Below are 19,779 nucleotides of genomic sequence, written 5' to 3' on the forward strand. Positions count from 1 at the left end.
TTGATGAGGATTCACCAGTTTACTATCAATATATGGAAAATGTAAAGGAGAGGGATTCTTTGACAGAAGAGCTGTACGGATGATGACAGACTGATGTCACAATGATGGCAGTCAGGAAATCTGTAACTTTCGACACCGATTCCTGATGACCGCTCACTTCTCCGGTGGAGCCGCGTCCAGCACGCTCCTGTCCTTTATCTCGTATGGCAGCGTCACTCTTAGACTCCGATCTTCCTCCATTGCGCGGATTATCGTGTCATAAGCATTTCTGTTACCGGACCAACATCGTCTCGTCACCTGAAGAAAGCAAAATAAATCCTTAAAAAAAAGAGGCCATAACCCTAAACTCATTTTCAGTCATCCCATGTAACAATACAAAGAAATGACTGATAACCGGGAGCAAGTATGGAAATGTTAGAATGCATGTTTGCTGTGGATGGACAGTTGTGTAACAACTCTCTAAAGAGAGGCAATGGCTGCCATATTGACTGTCACCCAGAAACCTCCAACCATGTGATTGAAGAGGACTTAAAGGCTTAGATTTCCCAGGGACCGATTCATTTTAGTGGAAAATGCTCATTACTAAATGTCACGGCTGAGCAAAAGCCAAGAATAGTCAAGAAGGATGATTACTAGTGGTAAATATTTCAGGGCATGGCACGCTCCTAAATTTGGAAACACTCAAGTTCTGTATTATACCGACCCCATTGGACACGTCCCAGCTCAGCATAGTTTTCGCATTTCGCTCCGCCTCTGGAGATCCGTCCAGTACCAGACCAAAGCCTCCGTTGATGACCTCACCCCTGCAAGGAAGCCAAAAAAAGTCAGAATTAAATCTCAGAAAGGTAATCCATCCAAGATGGAGTTTAGCAAAGGCAAACATTCCCTGATCAGAGCCAGAATCCAAACTCAGCCCGTTCCCACACTTCCTCCTGTCCAGAGCATGTGGAAATGGTGATATTATTGAAGGGGGTTGTCCAGGATTAGAAAGACATGGCGGTCTTCTGCCAGTACTGCAGCTCAGCTCAACTGAAGTGAATGGGACAGAGCTGCAAAATCACAAGCAAGCAATGGGGAAGGGACATCTTTTTATAACCATGTGCCATTAATTATGGAGAAAGGTCCAATACCCCCATGCATAATTTACATTTTTATTTTTTTTCAGGGTGCAGCTAGGTGCTGTAGTGTTGGCTGGGGGAACTTGGAGTGCACTTACTGCTGGGCAGCCACCTGATTAAATTGTATAGGCGTAACCAATAGCTGGAGGCAGACACTGCACATACTGTATCTGGGTGACTGGTACGCTATGCAAGCTTTATCCATGTGCATTTATAACACGCCATGAAGAGCCGGTGCGTTAGTGGATATGTCAAGTATTTTGCACCTGTGCTGCTTCTACCTTGATCATGGGGCTGCTGCATCCTGTAGTGCATTAGTTTTGTGACCTGGTGTTCGTAAAACCCATTTTTCTGTGTTTTCTTTTTCTTTTTTTTTATTTTAGGTCCTTTTTGGTGTGCCGCTTTTGTGGATGTTAGCTCTAGCAGGAGAGTATCCATATATCCATTACAGAGTCAGTAGAAATTAATGGAAGTCAGGATGCAGAGGAATATAGCAGTTTTATACTGCTCATTGTAATACCCCTCCTGAAAAAAAGTAAACTACACAATTGTAAGTAATCATCAATTAACAGTTAGTAGCCAGATATCCCCACACTGGAATCACCAATCCACCACACTGTTAACTCACCAGCCAACACCTCCTCCATTATGAAGAGCTACCCATGTGGCCCCTCGAAAGGAATCTCCTACAAAGTTCTGTACAGCCATATCTGCAAATACAGACAGCAATCATGGGTGGTTATGGGCCCATTCCAGGTCACCGTGTTAATGAGTGCTGAGAACCTGTAAAGGATCGGTCACACCAATGGGATGTGGGCACAAAGACTTCCAGTATGGGGTGGAGAAGCAGATGTAACAAGGGGTCCAATTTTTATCTTTGCAATTGGGCTTCCTCCAATAGTTTATTGTATGAGGTGCAGAAGTTTAAATTGCTTCCAGACGGTGCCCAAAAGGGGTCCAAGACACTTTGCAGAAAAGATATAAAATGCTATTGTATGTCGAAATAGCTGGTCGGTTCAAAGCACTGACTTGTATCCAGTTTTCCAGAAACTAGATCATGGGCTACAAGCAACTTAGGATGGATAGAAAGCTATATATTTTTTTCAGTGGGGAGGGGTGTATCTGGGTAATTCCCCACATCCTACCAAGCACAGTTAATCCTAAAGAGACCAGTCTAGCGAGGAAGCACCCTTTACATACAATGACATTTTTCACTCCACTCACCTGCGCAGAAGGCAGAGCCGTCATATATGTTGGAGGTTTCTCTGTAAGGACTATCTGTTCCGCTCACATCATGATGATCGCGGCTGATTACCACGGGCGCCTGAAGGTCAAATGTGTATTACACAATGATCATTACATAGATTTATAGGGTCAGCAAATTATATAAGCCATGATCGCACCTTCACTTGTCCAGTGGCCACTGCTCTATTAATGGAAACAGCAATGGAGATTCTCCCTTTCTGGTCAGAGTATAAAATCCTGGCCTGAGAACCAACAACCTTAAAAAAAAAAAAAAAAAACACCTTTAATGGTATAAAGCAGATATGGGTGATCTGATGAGGATAAGTGACATTTCATTACCAGTTGGTGTTTCCTGGCATCCTTGATCCATCTTATGTTATCATTGTACTGCTTCTTGACCGCATCACTGACTAAGGAGTGAAAGATCAAAAAAAAAAAAAAAAAACATGGTGTAAGGAATTACTCCATCTGGGCCTGGCAATTAGATATTAGTTTTCCCAAAAAGCAGAAATTACAGCCATTTAATAAATGACTGATGGGAGGAATTCCAGCCTGTGTACAGTGCAGCAGAATATGCTGGTACTATACAGAGATAGCAGGGAAATGAGGATGCATTAAAGGAAATGCTTCTCATTTAATTCCATTATTTCTTGTTAATCTATACAATTGGATTGCTGGAATTGTGTGCTTAGGTATATTCAGATATAACCTAGCCATTTTTAGCTGCATTAGTTTGGGTGGAAACATTGTGCAATTCCCCCCGGAATGTTCAGTTCTTTTAATGGCAACTATTATAGTCCAGAATGTGGAGGATAAATACAGTATAGTCAGATACATGTGCACAACAGCTCGCTGTGCACGCAACAAATAGACATCTAGATAACTAGTGGTGTAATGTATGTAAAGTTACATTAGTGATCCCAAATTACCTCCTGTATTATACTCCAGAGCTGCACATTACTTATCCTGTACAGATCCTAAGATTATACCTGGAATTCAGTGGTGGTCATTTCAATATTAGGGCAATACAGACTCTCCAGAGATCAGGATTTACCTGCGGCTTCCTTGCTTAGGTTTTAAAAGGGAAAAATTTCCAGTAATAAGTGATTGTATTTATCCATTTCTCCATGGCTTGTACTTGCACACTAAGGATTCATTTACCTCCTTGTGCAATTATATCCTCCATGACAGTGGCGGCGATGTGGTCAGTGACTTCCAGGTCAGCCGGATCTGCGGAGGTGCACACCCAACGGAACGGCCCGAAACCCAGAGAGAATATGTCTCTGGTAAAACACAAAACAACTTAATGAGTAGATGTTTGGGATTCCTTATTTATTGCGAACAGATGAGATGAGCAGCCGCCTGTCCACTGACACGGGGGAGACACATACCTCACACTGCAAGACTTTACTTAATAAAAAAAAATAAAAAAAATAAAAAAATAAAAAATTGGCCTTTTTAGATTTGTTATTTATTTTTTTTATTTTTTTGGGAGGGATACAAGTAGTAAAATTAGACATTATAAAATCCAAGTGCTCACCCCATAATATGTTGCACGTATGATGGGTATCTGAACTCCATGCCTCTCCCACCTTTCTGTTCAACATCAGCACCTGCTCAAGAGGAGGAGGGCTCACATAATGCACAAAAGAGACAGGAGTAATTCTAAAAAAGTCAAGGGTTCTCCATATTGGAAATTTAAGAGTCAGAAATAAGCTGATTGCAGAGAGTCACATTCCTTGAACCCCCAGCAATCAGCTGTGATCTGTGTAAAATACTGCTGCAGGTGTTCATTTACCTGTGGTGGAGCTGCAGAGAACTAAGGTAATACACAGGCAGAACTTTGATGCCGTGAGAATTGTGTATTATACAGACTAGTAGGGTCCTCCAGAATTTAGCTGGATTGGGGTATGAGAGGCCCCTCTATTAATCCCTAGATTTAGACAACCCTTGTAATTGCTTATTTTTGCATTAAAAAAAATAAATGTTTAATATTTAGCATTTTACTCACCGGCTCTTTGTGCTTCTAGCAGGAAAGCATTTCCATAGTCCCAGAAAAACATGCCCTTATCAGATAGCTTATTGATTGCAGAGACCTGACGCCATAGGCTGTGGGAAAGCAGAAAGCGTTTAGGAGCAGCACATTATACTGTAGGATAGAACAATCTGCATTTCTTTACAACATTGATGTGATCAGATCATCCTGGATGTAATACAGTAGCCTGTTCTGTTAAGTGGATAAATCCCCAGTGCAACCGAGAGTTATAGAAGGGTCTACGCGATGCATTTAGAGACGTTGTGGTCTCTTCATGTGTGGCATCTAAGGTATTGGCTTTGAAATGTGTTGATCTGATGAACAGACTCAATAACTCAAAAGGGAATTAAAATAGTTGCTTGTTTCTAGAGACTAATAGTTTAACACCGGCCATTAGAGTTATAACAACTAGGATCCAGTCATTGACCACTGGACATCTTACCTTTCATGAACCAGCTGGCGGAAGGTCAGGGGGTCACTACAGAGCATTTTATTGGCTTCAGTAAATGAAAGCTGCACCGGGTAATACCCGCCACTGAATGGGTTGTGGCAGGAGGTTTGGTCCGATCCCAGGTCTACCAGCAGGTCACCGGTCTTCTCATATTCTTCTACCAGCCGCTCCCTGCAAGCCAACATTCAGTTAGGAGTAGGGACTTCAGGACTCATCGCCACACACTGCAAACATAGTCCAGACCTTCCAGTGCCATATTGAGCTCCCCACAACTGGCATGCCAAAACTGCCCTCCTAGGACAGGCAGCAGCGACCTACATTAGGACTATAGTTGTGGACATAGCAGTTCTAAGCTTCCAACTAAGACATTTCTGTATGCATGTCATTTTTCTCAGATTCTAGAAATGCTGGGAGCTGTCTATAATGGCTGACATAGGCCAACTACCTGCAATCCAGCTTTACAAATTACAATAAGTTACTATTCAGAAGTCAGGAAAATCTTGGTAAAACAATGAAGCTTTGTGTCCTCAATGAGACAATCAGTCATACTTTCCAAGTATTTGATTTTGGCATTCCTGCCTTAGACAGTGAATGAAGGGTGGGTACACATGCACACTCCATTCACATGAGGGACACTGGACTCAGTCCTCAAGATCAGCAACAGTCCCTAGTGGGAGGACCCCCACCAATCATACAATCTGTAGTTAAGTGATCATGTTTGTGGTATAACCCCTTTAATGGCCATATTGGTAGTCATCCAGCGTTTCCAGAGACAGATATGAGAAACATCTGCAAAGATTTGTGAGCAGAGGATGAATTCCTGTGGATTGTTAGAGAAGTTTTCTTTAAATCTCTGAATATTTCAGATCTGGGAGCAGAAATCTGGATTGTGAGAGATCATGGGCACCTCCTCCCCCAATCCTCTCCAGTGATGACATCCATCATAAGAGCGCATTACTCTAATGTGATACAGATTCCTCCCTGGCACATTGTGATGAGATTACAGGCCGCATATGTGCTGCAGCAGAACTTGCCAAAGGTCCACGATATTCCCATGGTATCCCAGGCTGAGCACCTCCTTATCCTTCTGAGCTTTTCTATGAAGACAAAGATTAATGTACATATTAATTTTAGAAGGAACAGGCGCACCCCGAGCTGCCGCAGCAGAACCTCAACATACACACTTAAGTCTGGTTTCTCCTTACCGGATCCTTTGGATACATTCATCTAGAGACTTTGTCACCTCCATCAGCCAGCCCTGCTTATGTCTCTTTACCAGAGCACTTTCATCCACCTGACAAGACAGGAGAGATGAGATTGAGGTGCATGGAGCCACACACCGGCGCAATGTCACAACTGAGGTACCCAATTATCAGTTTACATATAGCAAGTTCTGTCCCACAATACAGACCCCCCAAGAACAGTTACCTCAGCAATGACCCCAATACAGCCAACAATCGTGGCCGCTTTAGCTTGTGCTCCGCTCATTCCTCCCAGACCTGAGGTCACAAACACCTTCCCAGCGAGATCATCTACTCCAAGGTATCTCCTTCCAGCGTTCAATACAGTCAACTGTGCAGGATCAGAAATATGTGAAAAGACATGTGGGCAAACCACTGCAAGCAAGTGCAATATTTAAAGGAACACTCCAAGCAGAACTGCTACTTATGCCTAGTTTAGGATCGGGGAGGTGGAGCACAACACTGCTCCTCTTTGGAGTCATGCTCCACCCCTCAGGCCATGCAATAGGAATTATGCAGCACAAAATTTTTTACATGGATTGTTTCTTTAAAATTAAAATTCTGCAATATACTTTAAAACAGTACACATTGTGCCATCTTACCACTGTGCCATGCACAATTCCTTGCGGGCCAATGTAGCAGTAGCTTCCTGCTGTCATCTGTCCATACCTTCCAAAATGCAAATTAAAGATGGGACTAAAGTTATGCAAAAATCCACCTCATGGAAGCCGATATCTATAGTATTGTTTCCAAATGCATTAGATGAATGGTGCCCAAAAAGCTTTAATAGCTATTGGCCAAATGCTCTTCCTCCCAACACTCCCATACATGTGCCGAGTGTGCATGTCCTCTAAATGGGGAAAAGGAGTAAGCTGTTGCCAGAAGTCTCTGGTGGAGGCATAACTTTCCCAAGAGAGTGCTTAAATCTGGCATGCCCAGTAGAGAGCACGCAATATACACAAGATAGCCCGCCACTCCTGCTGACATTGAGGCCCCCCCACCCCATGCTCTAATTTACAAGTGGGCTTTCAAGTCTCAGTGGGGAACTAGCAAAAAGTTGGATAAGTCTGAGATTCCTGGGAGAGTATAACATGGAGGATAGAGGAAGGTTGTGTACTTACATTGTGACTCCTAAAGCAAACATCTTCTCATAATCCTTCCTGGACGAGTAGTTGGGAATGACCTACAGATCCAAAAATTAAAGGACATTACCTTTTAGATATGGTTACCCATATTTGAACACCTGGAGAATGGACAACGAGCAGATAGCTCACCATCCCATTGGTGATAACCACTCTTGGAGCACCAGGGTGACTAGGAAAGAGACCAAGAGGATGACCGCTATACATCACCAAAGTCTGTTCCTCCGTCATTTCAGATAGATAATGCATCACCAACCAGAACTGCAGATACAAGAGAAGAAAGGAGAATTGTAGTGGGGATAGTAAACCCTTGTTCTGATGCTAGCCACGTCTCAAGCTTTGTTTGGGATCTGCTTTATGGATGGTCCCTAGAAGGAACGTCTTGATGTTTTGCGGATGGGATTTTTCTTAAAACATCAGAAAGTAACATTCTGGGACAAAAACAGCCATCAAACCATTTCCCTTAGATTAGATATCACAATACAAAAGGCATGCAGGTTGAAGAAAACAGACATATGAGCCCACCATAGTTAAAGGGGACACAAAGCTAAACAGTCTCAGCTATACAGTTTATTATTCCTTGGTATTAGCCAATGCATTCATAATCAAGGACCCCATCGGGAAGAGAAGGAATGGTCTTTAAAATCTGCAACCCTTTAAGTTACCAATATCCAGAACCCCACAGCAGCACCTACCTGCGCCCAGTTACTGAAGACCTGTCCATTGCCACCATACGTCACCAACTCCTGGGGAAACTGGGTCAGAAGTTATAAAATCTATAAATTATGACATGCTCTCACCATATTATGTATACAGGGCAAGACTAACAGGTTGAAGGGGTAAAAAGACCCAAGAGCTTTATCACTAAGAAGCCTCCACTGCCTGGTTCCTGACACTCATGACCAGCTCAACTTAGTACTTGTGGCTTAGGAGCTACCTTGTCACGCCAGTAAAAGGTCTTCTAAAGCTATTTTATTTAGGCATTTTATAGTGGTATTTTTAGACACTATATGGCCTGACTGTTCCCTTGTTTGGTACTATTATGCATGCGCTGTATGACAGTATTATGTAAGCACTGTGTGGTATGGTTATATGACATTGTATACTGGTCACCATACTGTGTATACACCACATAAGATTGCGTCTGGCCCTGTGCTGTATGATGGACAATGCCTTACATTTTCTATGATCACCCAACATTAAAGGCAGTTCTCAGACCAGGAGTTAAGCATTATAAACCTGTACCTGAGCCACTGCTGGATCCAGGTTATTCATAATCATGTGCATTATGGCTGCTGCCTTCTTCGTTTTGCAGGGATACTCACTGATCGGATAGGCCCTGAAAAAAATAGTGACAAAAGGGGTATTACGTACAACCGTCCAGAATAAAATTATTTTGTTTAGAAACAGTTTCATTTCCCCATGGAAAACTTCAATGGGAAATTTTTCACTTCATATGGAAGTAATGTAACATTTACATATTGGCCTCTTCCACCTCCAAGAACTTTTCTGTCTTCCATCTACATCCATAGACATTAATATCTCTGTAGATATAACGGCTCCCGCTCTTCTGGGAAGGATTTCTCAGGTGTCAATTTTTGCCCCTTCACCCAGAAGAATATTTGAGGTCAGACCCTGATGTTAGAGAGGAGCAGGGCTCAGTCTCCACTAGACGTGTTGGATGGGGCTGAGGTCCGAGCATGTCTATATGGCTTTTGAGCACAGTCATGGGGAACAGAAAAGGGCCTTCCACAAACTGTTCCCACAGAGCTGAAGCCACAGTTGTCCACAATGTTTTGTGCAGAAGCATTAAGATTTCCCTTCACTGGAACAAAAGGGCCAAGGCCGAATCCTGAAAAACAAGTCCAGAATATTATAACTCCTCCACCAAACTGTACAGCAGGCACAATGCAGTCAGGGGGTAACGTCCTCCTGGAATCACTAAACCCAGACTCCATCAGATGCCAGATCAAGAAGTGCATCTGTCCAGTGGTGGCGGCTTTACACCACTCTATCCGACACTCAGCATTGTGCTTGGTGATGTACGGCTGCAGGCAGCTGCTCGGCCATGATGATCATGGCAGGGGCACAATTTTGCGCTGATGTGAATACCAGAGGATGTCTTGATTGCAGAGTGGTAGTGACTTTCTGCCCTCTGCATTCAGTGACACCACTCTAATGTTATAGGGTCTCCACTTTGTGGCAGAGTTGTAGTGTTTCCTTAAAAGGCACCCGAAAAAAAACAAAAAAAAAAAAACTAATTTCAAATTATTAGGATGTGTCCAGTACTTCTTAAAACAATATTTATATTTTAAACAGTGCAAAGTTTTAGGTAGGTGTGGGGAAAAAAAAAATCTGCAAAGTATGGATGCTTTCATAAAGTGAAGTGTTCATATAGTTGGTTTTTAGACCAAGAAAACGCAGAGTAAATTAACAACACATCAATATTTGGTGTGACCGCTGTTTGCCTTCAAAATTGCATCATTTCTCCTATGCACACTTGCACAATGTCAGACTATAGTCTAGTTGTGATTAACCAATTATACCAGACAGGAGCAAAACAATTTTCATATGTTGGTTAAAATAGTCATTAACCACCCAGTTTTAAAGGAGGCTTAAAACTGGGTGAGGAACAGTTAAACTGCTACAAAAGGTGGTTATAGAAGACCAATTCATGTCACAGGTTAATCAATAAGGCAAGACTGTGCACATCAACAAAAAAAAAAAAAAAAGGTAGTTACACTGCATCAGCAAGGTCTCCCCCAGGCAAAGATTTCAAAGCAGACTGGGGTTTAAGCTGTTTTAGTCACACTCTTAAAGAAGCACCAAGAAATGGGCAACTGAGGACTGTAAATGCAGTAGTCAGCCAAGGACACTTTGTGCAGTAGAGGAAAGAAAATAGTTACTTCTCTTCAAACTCTGCACATGTCTAGCAGTGCCATCAGCTCAGAACTGACAGCAACCAATGGGACCTAGCTGCACATATCTATTGTTGGGCGAAGTCTGTCTAGAAGTGGCATTCATGGAATAATTGTTGTCAAAAGCCATACCTACTACAAGGAAGCAAGGCCAAGTGACTATGTTTGAAAACATAGGAACTGGGGTGTAGGAAAATGGACGCAGGTTCTCTGGACCGAGTTAAATCAGAAGTATTTGGCTTTGACAGAAGCAGTTTGTCACCAAAAGGGCTGGAGAGCGGCACAATTAGGGTCCCTAAAGTTTGGAGTTGCATTTCAACAAATTGAGTTTGGGGATTTGCTTAGGATAAACGGTGTCCTCAAGGATGAGTAATAAAGGCAGATTCATCATGTAACACCATCATCAGGGAGGCATCTGACAGGATCCAAATTTATTCTGCGGCCAGACAACAACCCCAAACATCCAGCCAGCGTCATTAAGCATGATTTGCAAGAATGAGGAGTCCTGGAGGTGATGATTTGGCCCCACAGAGCCTTGATCTCAGAATCAGTCTGTCTGGGATTACATGAAGGGATAGAAGAATTTGCACAAGTGACATCCACAGAAGATCTGGGGTCAGTCAGATGTTTGGAACTTGCTTGCTGAGTTCCTTCAAAAATTGTGTGAAGTATACCTAGAAGACTGGCAGTCACCCAATATTGATTGGATTTTGATTTCTCTTGTTCATTCTCTTTGCATTTAGCTAATAGATTAATATAGAAGTGTTGATGGTTTATTTTTATCTATGGTGACTCCATGAGAAATATGGTGCCAGAGTAGAGATCCAGTCCGTGAAACATAAGAGGAAAACTCTGCTCATGTGACTACAGTCGCTGTACATTTTTTCTTCATCACAACTTCTGATTGCCAGTTTACCTCTTATAACACTAGTATTTCAGTAACCAATCTTACTTTGCTGCACTTTTCCACACTTGCCTAAAACTTTTGCACAGTACTGTAATATATTATACATGAAAAATAATGGTCATTTTCAGATAATTTATTCTGGTGAAACCACTTACCACCATAGATCTCACCTCATGAGTATCTTTGGACAAAAGCGATACATGTAAATGTGTCCATAACATCTCAACTCCTTTGCAAATTCTGGAGCCAGCGTGGAATGATGCTCAGGGGGAAAGTAGCGCAAGGCATTCTCCAAAGCAAGCTGCAAAGATAGCACAGAGAAGATACTTTACCCAGATTCACTAAACCTGCATGTCATGGTCTCACTATTTACATGTGCTATATTGTTCAGAATCACTAATTTAATACAGCAACCTCAGCGTTTCAGGATGGCTTTAGGTCCTACAAACTTGGAATGGTTGGAGAGTTTCAGTGCTTACAATATTAGGTGATCTTTGACCTCTGAACACCTTCACATCCCTACGATCAGGAACCAGCAGCGCTTTGAACGCAGCATATTTTCGCTGAGTCTAAAATGCTGCACTTGTTTTGTCAGTACATGCAGATCCACCGCATGTAAGGACATTTAATTGGTTAATATCTGCAGCGGAGACTTGCATCTCTGCTACAGAAATTGACATGTTGTGGCCTGTAAACCCGCACCTTAGGCGACTTTACGTAGCATCAAACAAGCACAGCAGGCATGGGATTTCTACAAATCGCATCCACTGTGCTTGTACTGTTGAACACAGCGTTTTGGACGCAGTGCAGGTGAGCTGAGCCCAAAGCTCTGCTATTCCTGATCATGGGCACATACCCTTAGAGTGTAGCAGGATCCAGACTGGAAAGAAAGGTCTCCATCTGGCAGCTAAAAGGACTTGATATCCATTACTAAACAGTTTCAGATAAGACACTCATGTATGCTAATACTCTGGCCTTTCTTAATACCATCTTAGAGAGTCACAATTTCATACAGTTTCCCTGATATAAAGCAATTGCACCCTTCCTCACTGATCGCAATCATCATCATCATCATCATCATCATCATCATCATCATCCAGATCATAATTTCTTTATTGTGAGTTGCAACTTGCATTATATGCTATACTTCAATCACCTCCAGAGCTGCAGTCAAAGTTCTGCTTGTATCTTGAGAGCAGTTCATTACAGGAGCTGAGGAGACTCCTGAAGAGCCTGGTACACATCAGACAGCAGAATAGTGAAAACCTGTTGTCTCTTTCAAACTAGCAGGAACATACACCTCGCCATGTACGGAGGACGTAGAAATGGCTTAGATTTGGTTGAGAAAAGTGAAGAGTTTATGAAGGGGATGAAGCTGATGGAATTACAGGTTATAGATGTTACACGCCACATGTAGCAGAGCTGGATTTGCCTGTGATCAGCCACATGTGACCATACATAGAATTATCTGCTAAAACCTCATCACTATGCGCTGTGCAGATGACACATCTAGCTCTGCTACATCATTTTATATAGAGGAGATTCGCATATAAGCAGCCCAGGAAACCAAAGGCTTTGCACAAATGCAGGCCGAGCCTGGGATCAAGGATAAAGTGACATGAAAGACAGGACGGTAGCAAACACCATATCATGGGGAGGCGGCCATCTGTGCCCATCGGGTGGTTACTTGTTTACGGCTACTTGTTGCACAATGAAAGGGAATTATTAACCCAATTACCGCCCCATCCCCACCAGACCCACAAAATGCAACAAATGGCAGTAGGCCTCAGTAATCAAAATGGACCTGATGAAAATACCTGCTGCCCGTAGAAACCAACCAGAGAACGGCTTACAATTCCAAACCTGCTCCTGTAAGATGAAAGCCAAGCTCTGATTGGTTACTCTGGTAAATTGAAAGCTGTACTGCGATTGGCCGTAACTTTCCTTTTACACAGCTTTGAAATCAACAGTGTGTGAACCCAGTTGATTTTCCTGGACACATTATGTTCCCTTTTTAGATCACTAGTCTCATTAGGACAACATACTGTTTCTTAAAGGGCTTCTTTATTTGTCGAGAAGTGAGCAGGGCCTGTTGCCCATAGCAACCAATCACAGCGCCGCTTTCACTGTCTAAAAGGAGCATAGAATATAAGAGCTGTGCTCTGATTGGTTGCTCTGGGAAACAGGTGGTTTCATAAATGTGTGTCTATAGCTAAGAGCTTTTACTTCAGTGGGATTTATAAATCCTCATAACCAAGATGGTGTGCAGTGGAACATTGCTCAGCTCTTCAGGTTTCCGTGCCAAACGACAAAAAAAAAAAATAAAAAAAAAAAATATAGCATACTGTGTCAGATTTACCAAGATGGCTCGCGTGGCCCAGTCACATCTCTTACGCCACAAGACTGTCTAAACTCAGAAGAAAAATGTGCTGCACAAACCCGATTCCATTTTGTGTGGAGAGTTCCCTCCTTCCTTACAATCCTTCACCTTTTTCTTGCTGTCAGTGAATAGAAACCTTCATGTGGCTGAAAACGCATCATGATCCATTCTGTTACAATGTATCAGTTCATCCTGACCTGCGCTCCAAGCCAATAGCTCAACTTTGCCACTCTGGAGCCTGAAGGGACCTAATACCGTCAGGATCCTCAAGTTTTAATTGGACCAGTTGTTTCTAGTTGGGGGTCCAACCATTAGAGTCAATATCACAATGCGCCATTACAATCATGCAGCGGTTGAGGGGCCCCTGGTGCAGACTCTCTTAGGGTCCAGGAGCTTCCAGTTCTGTCTCTGGGGGGGGGGGGGGACGTAGATCCCCATCACATCCCAGACAACTCTGAAGATCTCCCGCAGAGAGCAGGATCATTGATCCCAGAACTCAGCATAGTGTGGAACTACTAATCCCAGGCTCCAGCACTCCACAAGCCTCCATATAGGAGGAACTAAGGAATGGGCAGATGATTGCACACTCACCTTCTCATCCTGTGCAGAGAGCTGGGGGGTCCGGATAGGAGCATGAGGGACCCCATCATCCTTTCCTCTGTTTTCAGGCAGGGGATGGAGGGGAATACCAGCACACAGCTCCTGCAGACTAATCATCCTGAAGGTTCAGAGCCACCGGGACAAGTGGTCTCACCCAAGAGACCCTGGGGAAAAAAAAATCAGGTAGAACTGCCCCACCCACGACCGTGCTGCAGCCTCATTGGTCAATACCTTTCCCCAAATTAATGTGTTACCTGAGCCACTCTTACAGACACAGCACATACCTCAGGCTCTGCGGACACCTCGCTAGATGCATTACTTTCCTGCTTGTCACTTTATTATTTTCCTATCAAATTTTCAAAACAAAATCACTAAAAGGTGCATTAATGGCTGCAGCTGTGATTGCAACCGGCTACGGTCACACTATCAGTATTTGTAGGCCAAAACCAGGAGCGGGTCAAAAATATTGAATTGGTGCATGTGTTTCAATTATACTTTTTCTCTGATTGTTCCTCACCTGGTTTTAGCTTACAAATACTGATAGTGTGACCGCAGCCTTACAAGGTTGTCCACATTTCTTTTTTAACTTCAAAAATAATTCTTACAATTTGGGTTCATTAAAATATTTTGCACCATTTGGCTTTTACAGGTTTTTTGTTTCCCTGATGTGTGGTGTGTGGTTTGTGGTTATAAATCATCTCAGAGGAGCTCAGAAAAAAAAGATAGAGGAGTTACAAAGTCTCCATTCAGAATAAACTCACTGAGAGTTTTTCAGTTAACTCTTTTTTTTGCAGCCAGCAATAGACAATGCAGCACAGAAGTGATAAAAGGCAAACGGTGCAAGATTTTAAAAGAAATCCAATTGCAAAAAATTTCAATCCCCACTACATATATTTAAGTAAAAAAAATATTCCCAAAGGTGGACAACCCCTTTAAATGTTGCATGGTTGTTATTAAAGGAAACCTGTCACCATGAAAATACAGTATAATCTGCAGGCATCATGTTATAAAGCAGGGGGAGCTCAGCAGATTGATGTATAGTGCTGTGAGAAAAGACTAGGTATAACCTGGATTTTCATAATTTAACCCTTGCTCTTTCTGGGATTTTTGGTCCAGTGGGCGGGGCTACCTTTATATAAGTGTGCATACAGAAATAACTGTCAGTCACTGATAGGACCACCCACTGGAATCCCAGAAAGAGCAGAGGTATAAAGGAATAAATTTCAGGTTGTACTGAATCTTTTCTCACAAAATCCCATATCATTCTGCTCACCTCCTCCTTCTCTATAACATGGTGCCCGCAGATCGCATTGCATTTTCTTGGTGACAGGTTTGCTTAAGGTTATGACTACAAACAACATATGTCATTATTTGACACTGCATCTAATGATTGTCAATGTGGTCACTCTGTAGCAACCACAAAGAGACTGTAGTCAAGAATTCAAGCTAAATCCAAAATGCTTTTTATTCCAGGAACAGCGCCACCTTTGACCATAGGCTGTGTCTGGTATTGCGGCTTAGTTTTTACAGCAGTACCAGATGTAGCCTATAATAGGCTGTTGATCCTGTAGTAAATCTCTCCTGAGGACGTCTGCCGGCTTAACTCTTTCATATAATAAGAGTGATGCTGTTTCTAGAAAGAAAATAATATAAGATCCCCCCCTTGTTGGATTAAGGAAAATCTGTCCCAGAATTTAACATTTTGGAAAGTTCTGCAATTTTGTAGTCTGGGACTAAATGACAACTGCACTTTATGCCTCTGCTACATCACAGCACAGAACAAGGATATTGGGTCACATTGTGACCCACAAAGTACTGCGACAAGAAAGCTCAGAGTTCTGACATTTTGCCTGTCGCAGTCGCATTCCCTCACAACATGACCCATCACCCGCCTTAACCTTTAATTAGTCGCATGGGGTCTATTGGACCCCAAAAAGTTTGTTTTCATCATATTTCCGCAGGTTTGGACGGCAGGTAACAGTCCGTTTCAGTAGCCCTAGATTGCATGCCCCTCCTTTAATATATGTTTATTTTTTTATATGACCCTCGGACCCCACACGACTAATTGTGTAAGTATTTTGGCACGGATAGCTGAAGTTTAATATGTTGTTTCGCAACCAAAGCCTCCATGTAGCAGCAGCCTTCTGATTCTACATCATGTTCAAGGTCCCTGCTTGCTGTAACTGAACGGAAACATTACTTTTTTTTACATTCAGACGTTGAAAACCTGGAAGCAGCGCTGCAGTTTGTCGCAGTGTGTCAGTGCATGCGATGGTCTATTCCCACTTTACATTTAATTGTTGTGCGGATTATTCCCTCTATCCAAAATATCTAAACCTTGATTGGAAAGGGCATATGGCACATGTGAACATGTCATCATCATCCTATGAGCTCTGGACCAAGCTACACAGATACATTGTAACGAACTCTCAGCTGTGAGTATATCAAGACAAGTTTTCAGCCTCTGACCATAAACAAGAATGTTTCTATTCATTGACAGCAAGTAAGATGTTAACAATAGGGCATGAAGGTCAATGGCAGGTGCCTGCAGTGCACGTCTGCGCCCAGCAGAGGGCACTGCACAGTTGCAATCCATGAAGTGAGTGGGCGGAGTCGCTTCCCACGTGTTGGGCATTTAATTTAAAGTGACAGCAGCCTCGGGGAGAGTCATGAAACTGACAGCCCGGCCGCCTCCAAGTGAGAGAGGATTCAGCATCTCAAGGAGGAAGGAGCCGAGGACCAGAGCATCTCCCGAGAGTATCAGGTCAAGATCAGGAGAGCAATAGGAACAGGATCGCACTCACCTCCATTCATAAGCAGCTAGTGTGCAATATATGGTTTATATGTCCAATTATTGCTGCTGGGACTAAATATCTGCAAAAAAAGGAGTCTGATTTAAGGGGGTGGAGTAGAAGCTGACATCAGAGCACCAGAGCTGCAGGAGTCGTTACACTGACATGTGGAGATAGGAGGTAGAATCATCCACTGGATAAGAGCTGTAGGGAGGTAACCCCAAAGATGAGACTAGCTGTCCCCACTGCTGACCATGTCTGACTGACAGCCCGAGGAGCAGAGACCGAGGGGCCCTGGGACAGGCTGTGCAGAGCTGAGGGCAGCAGAGCAGCCTTTCTCATCAGATCATCACCCCCATCATGCAGGGAATCACTATCATTGTGTTCCTGGAATGGATTGTCTCAGTGCACACAGACACAGGTAAGGATGGTGGGCACAGGCAGGTGTGTGGGGGGCTGGGGATCCAACTCATATCATACACTGAGAGTGTAGCTGGGAGTTGTAGTACAACTAAACAGTTAAAGCCATTAGATTATCTGTGATTATAGAGGAGATGTCACTTTATTTCTTCTTCCATCTTGGAGTGTTGTCTGTTGTTGTATGTAGTTAGGAGGTGAATACATTCATAGACAGATGATAATGGGGTCAATAGACAGATCTTCCTAAAGAATTAATTAAAAAAGACCCAGCTGCCGTAGAACCTCTTGGGCAAAGAAACAGTAATGTGTGTGTTTCAGCTGACTGACTGCTTCTGAGCGCTGCCTCTGTGATGGACAGGGTGGAAACGGTCAGTACATTATAATTCCAGCTTCTCAGGTAGGTTCCTCTATTTCCGTAGATACATCAAGATTTTCATTTGCTCTCTGATGTCAGTTGGTTGTAAGAGCCAAGAAAATGTGACACATAATCAATACAGCGGAATAATATAGTACGTTCCAAGGCTCAGATCTCACAGCCCCCAGATACATTATGGATACACAGACTATCAGATGGTGGGTTGTGTGGTCTTGTCTCACTGCAGATCAGCTGTATCCTCCTGAGTAATACTGATGAAAAGGCATCAGCCCCAAAATACCTAGGACACCCCCCAAGAATAATGGGTTGTCACCCAGCTATGCACTCACCACTCACCTCACTGCCAAGTAAATTTATCATTCAGGAATCTGGGAAAGCGTAAAGTCTCAGGATCAGTAATGTAATGTATGTACATAGTGACTGCACCAGCAGAATAGTGAGTGCAGCTCTGGAGTATAATACAGGATGTAACTCAGGATCAGTAATGTAATGTATGTACACAGTGACTGCACCAGCAGAATAGTGAGTGCAGCTCTGGAGTATAATACAGGATGTAACTCAGGATCAGTACAGGATCAGTAATGTAATGAATGTACACAGGACTGCACCAGCAGAATAGTGAGTGCAGCTCTGGAGTATAATATAGGATGTAACTCAGGATCAGTGCAGGATCAGTAATGTAATGTATGTACACAGTGACTGCACCAGCAGAATAGTGAGTGCAGCTCTGGAGTATAATACAGGATGTTACTCAGGATTAGGCCACGGCCCCACTATCAGTATCCGGTCAGTATTTTTTTCTCAGGAGTGGGAACCAAAACCAGGAGTGGGTGATAAATGCAGAATTGGTGACTTGTTTCTATTATACCTTTTCTCTGATTGTTCCTCATCTGGTTTTGGCTCCCACTCCTGAGAAAAAATACTGATCGAATACTGACCAAATACTGATAGTGGGGCTGTGGCCTTAGTACAGGATCAGTTATGTAATGTATGTACACAGTGACTGCACCAGCAGAATAGTGAGTGCAGCTCTGGAGTATAATACAGGATGTAACTCAGGATCAGTACAGTATAAGTAATGTAATGTATGTACACAGTGAGTCTACCAGCAGAATAGTGAGTGCAGCTCTGGAGTATAATGCAGGATAAACTCAGGATCAGTAATGTAATGTATGTACACAGTGACTGCACCAGCAGAATAGTGAGCGCAGCTCTGGGGTATAATACAGGATGTAACTTAGGATCAGTACAGGATCATTAATGTAATGTATGTACACAGTGACTGCACCAGTAGAATAGTGAGTGCAGCTCTGGAGTATAATACAGGATGTAACTCAGGATCAGTACAGGATCAGTAATGTAATGAATGTACACAGGACTGCACCAGCAGAATAGTGAGTGCAGCTCTGGAGGATAATACAGGATGTAACTCAGTATCAGTACAGGATCAGTAATTTATCTTATAATACAGAGCTTGATGCAGTTTCCAGCAATAGATTACTGATTATAGGGAATTGGCATTTCCAGCTCGCACATGTGTTGATGACACATTGAGAGCTTGGAAGAAGATGGATTGTTTCCAATATTTCTGGCTCTGCTCATATCAGGGATTGATTAACAAAGTGTAACTGTAATCAATGGCAACTACATTTTGCTAATTATTTATACTTTGTTTTTAAACCATTTTAAAGGGCCACTACAACTATTAGCAGCAATTTATAATAGCGCAGGAGCGGACATACCATTGGTGCAACTGCACAGGGTCCGAAGAGATAAGGGGGCTCAGTTCCACTCCAAAAGCAGGTGAAATCCTGCATTATGATGAATTATTGGACTGCAAAGGGCCCATACACTGTTCTTGCACAGGGGTCTCTTCTGTCTGTGTCCGCTCCTGCACAGGAGGCTATAAAACACAAGGGGCTAAAATCAGTCAAACCTATAGATGTAAATGTCTCGGCACTGGTGGAGATCAGCAAAATAAAGTAGTCATCATGGAGCATTCTCTATGTCAAAATAACTAATGGCTGATAACAGGGAACAATAGTTTGCATTTGTGTGCACTGTCTATGAAGATCAGACAGATTGTAGACTCACATAACGATAGTGCCATACTGTGTTATCTGTCCTTACTGCATTACATTTTGCAAGAGTGTT

At 42.9% G+C, this 19,779-nt stretch overlaps 2 protein-coding genes across 4 annotated transcripts in view; one reads left to right on the forward strand and one right to left on the reverse strand.

Annotated features, from left to right (window-relative positions):
- Window positions 1-19,779, reverse strand: part of UROC1 (urocanate hydratase 1) — a 23,062-nt gene continuing 3,283 nt past the window's right edge. The window contains exons 2-21 of one of the 2 annotated variants that reach the window (XM_073644968.1): window positions 19,368-19,528; window positions 11,228-11,358; window positions 8,478-8,571; window positions 7,928-7,987; window positions 7,365-7,493; window positions 7,212-7,273; window positions 6,693-6,759; window positions 6,278-6,421; window positions 6,055-6,143; window positions 5,884-5,946; window positions 4,841-5,020; window positions 4,375-4,472; window positions 3,904-3,976; window positions 3,525-3,646; window positions 2,703-2,773; window positions 2,522-2,620; window positions 2,343-2,442; window positions 1,747-1,828; window positions 704-803; window positions 1-297 (exon numbers count right to left, since the gene is read on the reverse strand). In XM_073644968.1, the coding sequence (XP_073501069.1) occupies window positions 154-297; window positions 704-803; window positions 1,747-1,828; window positions 2,343-2,442; window positions 2,522-2,620; window positions 2,703-2,773; window positions 3,525-3,646; window positions 3,904-3,976; window positions 4,375-4,472; window positions 4,841-5,020; window positions 5,884-5,946; window positions 6,055-6,143; window positions 6,278-6,421; window positions 6,693-6,759; window positions 7,212-7,273; window positions 7,365-7,493; window positions 7,928-7,987; window positions 8,478-8,571; window positions 11,228-11,358; window positions 19,368-19,442 (1,983 nt within the window). In that variant the 5' untranslated portion in view covers window positions 19,443-19,528 and the 3' untranslated portion in view covers window positions 1-153. Of the gene's footprint in view, window positions 298-703; window positions 804-1,746; window positions 1,829-2,342; window positions 2,443-2,521; window positions 2,621-2,702; window positions 2,774-3,524; window positions 3,647-3,903; window positions 3,977-4,374; window positions 4,473-4,840; window positions 5,021-5,883; window positions 5,947-6,054; window positions 6,144-6,277; window positions 6,422-6,692; window positions 6,760-7,211; window positions 7,274-7,364; window positions 7,494-7,927; window positions 7,988-8,477; window positions 8,572-11,227; window positions 11,359-14,028; window positions 14,229-19,367; window positions 19,529-19,779 lie in introns of those variants that run through there. The other variant, XM_073644967.1, reaches the window with a different exon arrangement.
- Window positions 16,662-19,779, forward strand: part of LOC141157550 (netrin-4-like) — a 25,294-nt gene continuing 22,176 nt past the window's right edge. The window contains exon 1 of one of the 2 annotated variants that reach the window (XM_073644970.1): window positions 16,662-17,250. In XM_073644970.1, coding sequence (XP_073501071.1) covers window positions 17,190-17,250 — 61 coding nt within the window. In that variant the 5' untranslated portion in view covers window positions 16,662-17,189. The remainder of the gene's footprint in view (window positions 17,251-19,779) is intronic. The other variant, XM_073644969.1, reaches the window with a different exon arrangement.

This window comes from Phyllobates terribilis, unplaced genomic scaffold, assembly GCF_046119375.1.
Source record: "Phyllobates terribilis strain yellow unplaced genomic scaffold, ASM4611937v1 Scaffold_8__6_contigs__length_399053987, whole genome shotgun sequence".
NCBI lineage: Eukaryota > Metazoa > Chordata > Amphibia > Anura > Dendrobatidae > Phyllobates > Phyllobates terribilis.